This window comes from Rattus norvegicus, chromosome 1 (genome assembly GCF_021556685.1).
Source record: "Rattus norvegicus strain SHRSP/BbbUtx chromosome 1, alternate assembly SHRSP_T2T, whole genome shotgun sequence".
NCBI lineage: Eukaryota > Metazoa > Chordata > Mammalia > Rodentia > Muridae > Rattus > Rattus norvegicus.
The window spans coordinates 152,662,517-152,667,510 of record NC_141534.1 but is presented as its reverse complement, the minus strand read 5'-3'; the positions used below and the strand labels follow the sequence as shown (position 1 = coordinate 152,667,510).

Sequence of the window (4,994 nt, the reverse complement as noted above, 5' to 3'; positions counted from 1 at the left end):
CCTATGTGATTGAGACTTTTCTTCACTTTTTCTTCTATTAGTTTGTGTGTATCTGGTTTTGATGAATTGGTTCTTGATCCACTAGGATTTAAACTTTGTACAGGGCAATAAAATGGATTGACTTGCATTGTTCTACATGATGACCTCCAGGTGATCCAGCACCGTTTGTTGGAATTGCTATCCTTTTTCCATTATCCAAACTTCAGCAAAGTGGCTGGGTATATAATTAACTGAAACAAAAAAGTAGCCTTACTCTACTCAAAGGATAAACTGGCTAAGAAAGAAATTAGGGAAATGACACTCTTCATAATAGTCCCGAATAATAATAAAAATTACCTCAGTGTGACTCTAATGAAGCATTTTAGCATCTTTCTCAAAGATCAAGTGACCATAGGTATGTGAGTTCATTTCTAGGTCTTCAATTCTATTCCACAGATCTACCTGCCTGTCTCAGAAACAATACCATACAGTTTTTATCACTATTGTTCAGTAATACTGCTTGAGATCAGGGATAATGATTCCTCAGAAGTTCTTTTATTGTAGAGTATAATTTTGGGTATCCTGGGTATTTTGTTATTCCAAATGAATTTGAAAATTGCTCTTTCTAACTTGATGTAAAATTGAGTTGTAATTTTGATGGGGATCAAATAGAATCTGTAGATTAGTTTTGGCAAAATGGTCATTTTTAGTATATTAATCCTGTCAATCCGTGAGCATGGGAGGTCTTTCTATCTTCTGAGATCTTCAATTTTTTTCATCATAGACTTGAAGATCTTTGCAAACATATCTTTCACGTGCTTCTTTGGAGTCTTCACTCTCTTCTCTACCTATTATCCATAGTTTTGATCTTCTTATTTAGTCCTGGATTTCTTGGATATTTTGGGCCAGGAGCTTTTTGTGTTTTACATTATCTTTGATGGTCATGTTGATGTTTTTTATGCTATTTTCTGCCCCTGAGATTCTCTCTCCTATCTCTTGTATCCTGTTGGTGATACTTGAATCTATGACTCCTGCTCTTTTTTCCTAGTTTTTATTTTATCTGTATATTTGTCTTCCTTTGTTCTTTCTTTATTACTTCTATTTCCACTTAAATCCTGGATGGTTTTGTTCAATTCCTTCACCTGACTTGTTGTGTTTTCCTGTAAATTTTTAAGGGATTTTGCATTTCCTCTTTAAGGGCTTCTACTTGTTTACTCGTGTTTTCCTGTATTTCTTTAAGGGAATTATTTATATCCTTTTTAATGTCTTCCATCTTCATCATAAAACGTGATTTTAAATTTAAATCTTGTTTTCCCAGTGTGTTTGGATATCCACTATTTTCTTTGGTGGGAGAACTGAGCACTGATGTTGTCCAGTAGTCCTGTTTTCTGTTGTTTAGGTTCCTGTGCTTGCCTCTTGCCATGAGGTTGTCTCTGGTGTTATCTTGCTGTCTCTGACAGTGGTTTGACCCTTCCGTAGGCATGTGTGTCAGCACTCCTCTAGACTTATTTTCTTACAGCTGGATCTGGGAACAGTGAGCTCTGCTCTCAGGTGTGTAGGTTCTCCTGGGGAATGGATTTCAGTTCTGGGCACAGGCAGAAACCCAAAGGGTCCTGGCCTCACTATTTCTAGGTTATTGTGCCCAAGGGGCACAGATGGCACAAAGTTATTTCCTCTAGAGTCAGAAATGTGGGCAGAAAGTAATTGTCTCCTCTGGGTTCTCAGGACTGTCCACAGTTCTGAGGGTCTAGCTCCCTCCCCCATGGATTTGGGTGCAGGTAACTTTCATCCATAATCTTTTATAGCATACCCAAGCACTTTAAAACTATGTAAATTAACCCAGTCTTATTCATAACCCTTCTTTTAATAATTAGGGAAAAGCCAATGGTGACTCATTTGTGCAGATGTGTTGAAAAATTGGTTTTTTCTTCTTTTATGTTTTCAAAGTTTTCATAAATATCTCTTAAACTGTAGAATGTTAACATAAGAAAAAAGAAACTGGTACATTTGTATCATGGAATATTAGTTAACTGTTAAAAATGATTTCTAACAATCGGAACAGGGTGTTACTGACTCTTTTGTGTGCTTGTTTTGCCTTTTTTCTATTTTTAGGTTGCCTCATCTAGCCTTGATATAAGGTCATATGGGTAGTCTTATTGCATCATGTTATAACAACTTCAATTAATATCACTAACAGACCTGATCTTTTGATAAGAGAAATAAAGTAGCAATTGATCTGGGGTAGAAAGTATACAGTGGGAAATAGGGAGAGTGGGATGTTGCAGTTAAAATGTATTGTATGAAAGAAGAATAAAGAAACAATTTTTAAAAATTAACTAATGAAACAATATTGGTAAATGTGTGGAATTAGAAAAAAAATCCCTAGTGGAGTAACCCATATCTAGAAAGACAAATTGAATCTGGTATATGTTCAATTTATGTAAATGTTAGCCTAATTTAGTCATTAATAGCCAGGACACTTAATAGTAAAGTAACTCATGACAATCTGATATACTTATAGATCTGTACCTTGCTCAACCATGATCAGAAAATTCTTCATGGAGCATATGGGAGCAAATACAGAAACCTGCAACCAGATATTATACAAAAAGTGAGAGACTATGAAACTATCAACTTAAAAGTCATGTCTCCACCAATTCCTGTCCTCTGCAATTCATAACTCCTGTGCCAGAGGAAGAAGAAATTGTATAAGAGCTAAAAATGATGGAAGAAACACAAAAATGTCTTCCTCTTTATCAACATGACCTATGCACATATGAAGTCACAGATATGAGTTAGCATGCATGTTTCTATATAGTTCTTACTGTAAAGTATACTACAGCTGAAATGGGATGCATTCGCATGCATTTATCTTCTACTTAGAAACAATCTCTAATAGATAATCATTTTCAAGGATAGGTTAATTTTCCTCCAATGGAGTCTGAATGGGTAAGCAAATTATTATTTTTTTTTTTGGTTCTTTTTTTCAGAGCTGGGGACCGAACCCAGGGCCTTGCGCTTCCTAGGTAAGCACTCTACCACTGAGCTAAATCCCCAGCCCATAAATTATTTTTAAAGGAAAAATTAATGCCCATCAGTAGATAGTCAACAGAAAACAAACATATTGTTTAATCATATGTCTATGTGTCTGTGTTCCTGTGTGTGTATTTCTCTATCTTATCTTTCTTCAAGGCCTTTGTGTATATATTATTTTTTCTTTCATTTTAGTGCTTTTACGAGCTTCTGGAGTGTTTGAGCAAGTATATCTGATACCTGCTGTGTGTGTGTGTGTGTGTGTGTGTGTGTGCAAACATGGACACACACATGCACATGCATGAGTGTGAGCCTCTCTGTGCAAAAATATTTCTTTTTATTTTGTCAGTTTCCTTCTTCTAGAAATATCTGACAAATACTCATTTCTTTTATACTCAAACGTGAAAGAAAGTCTTAATATTACTTTCTTCACAGCTGCCTTTATCTGTCTATTTCTTAGACTATAGATTATAGGATTTAAGAATGGTGGAACAATAGTATAAGACACCGAAAGAGACATCTCCTTAACTACTTCTAATGTTAGTACTGGAGGTCTTAGATACACATAAGTAGCAGAAATAAGAAACACAGACACCACAACAATGTGAGGGACACAGGTGGAAAAGGCTTTCCCTCGCTCTCCTTTGAGAGGAACCTTCAACACAGTTGATAATATCCGAACATATGATACAGCAATGAACGTAAAGCAGCTACAGCCAATGACAATAGCAGAGAGAAGCATTAAGAGTTTGTTGTTAAAGGTATCTGAACATGAAAGCTTCAACAAAGAGGGGACATCACAGAAGAACTGAGGGACTACATTAGAGTGACAGAAGGAAAGCTGGAATGTTTTGAAAGTGTGAACACTTGCAATGACAAGAGAGCTATGTAGGGAAACCAGTGTCATCTGAACACAGAATTGGTGGTTCATGATCACAGGGTAGAGAAGAGGCTTGCAGATGGCCACATAACGGTCCTGGGCCATGATGGTTAGTAAAAACAACTCTACACATGCACAAAAAAAGACCAAAAAGATTTGTGCTGCACACCCAGCCACAGAAATGTTCCTGTGGTCTGTGAGAGAGTTGAAACAAGCATTAGGAACAGTGACAGAAACATAACACATATCTACAATTGAAAGATTCCTAAGGAAGTAATACATGGGTGTGTTCAGGGTTTGGTCAACTGTAGTAGCAATGATGATGATAAGGTTCCCTAACAGACTGCCCAGATACACCAGGAGGAACAGCACACTGAGTAGGATCCTCAGCTCCCGAGACTTGGCAAAAACCTCCAGGAGGAACTCAGTCACTAGGGTAGAATTGGCCATCATATCAAAGAGCAGGTTTTCTGAAAAAAATAAAAAAGTTGAACAAATTTCCCTTAAAATATTTTATGTCTGTTTTCTAAAAACAGCCTTTTTGTGTAAAAAACAAACATTTGTTTCTTTGGCTTGTGTACTTTTTTAAAAAAATATGCTTAGTTAATTCATCAAGGTGGGTCTGTCTCTCTAACTGTATGGTAGGTTGTTAAGTAAGTACTTAGAATTGGTTTTAATAATAACTGTCTAACAAATCCTTTGCCTTAATAAATACTAAGTTGATTAAAATATGGTAAGTTCTTTTTCCAGATAAAAACTACTTGTGCCAATTATGAATATCCAGAAAATTTTAATGTGTGGGATTTATTATGCAAATTATTTGGTTACTTATTTTCATACATATATGTATACATATACATATATATATACATTTACTTTTGAAATGCCTTTATGTTATATGATTATTTTCATATGTCCACACATATGTACATGATGGGGAATTGTGGGAAGTGAAAGTGAAGGTGAGAAAAATGATCATAAGGTTGTGAAAGAGAAAGATGAGCATGGAAATAGGAAGAATTTTGGAAATCTCATTCAGTCCTTGAGATATCTGAGACCTTTAGAATAGTCCATTTGCATGAAAACTTAAGCATTCTTAACC

General features: G+C 35.7%; 1 protein-coding gene across 1 annotated transcript; it reads right to left on the bottom strand.

Annotated features, from left to right (window-relative positions):
* Positions 1 to 3,349: 3,349 nt before the first annotated feature.
* On the bottom strand, positions 3,350 to 4,345 carry Or14c43 (olfactory receptor family 14 subfamily C member 43). Its single transcript, NM_001000119.1, is given in 1 exon segment — positions 3,350 to 4,345. A coding segment is annotated over 1 exon segment (996 nt).
* Positions 4,346 to 4,994: the final 649 nt, after the last annotated feature.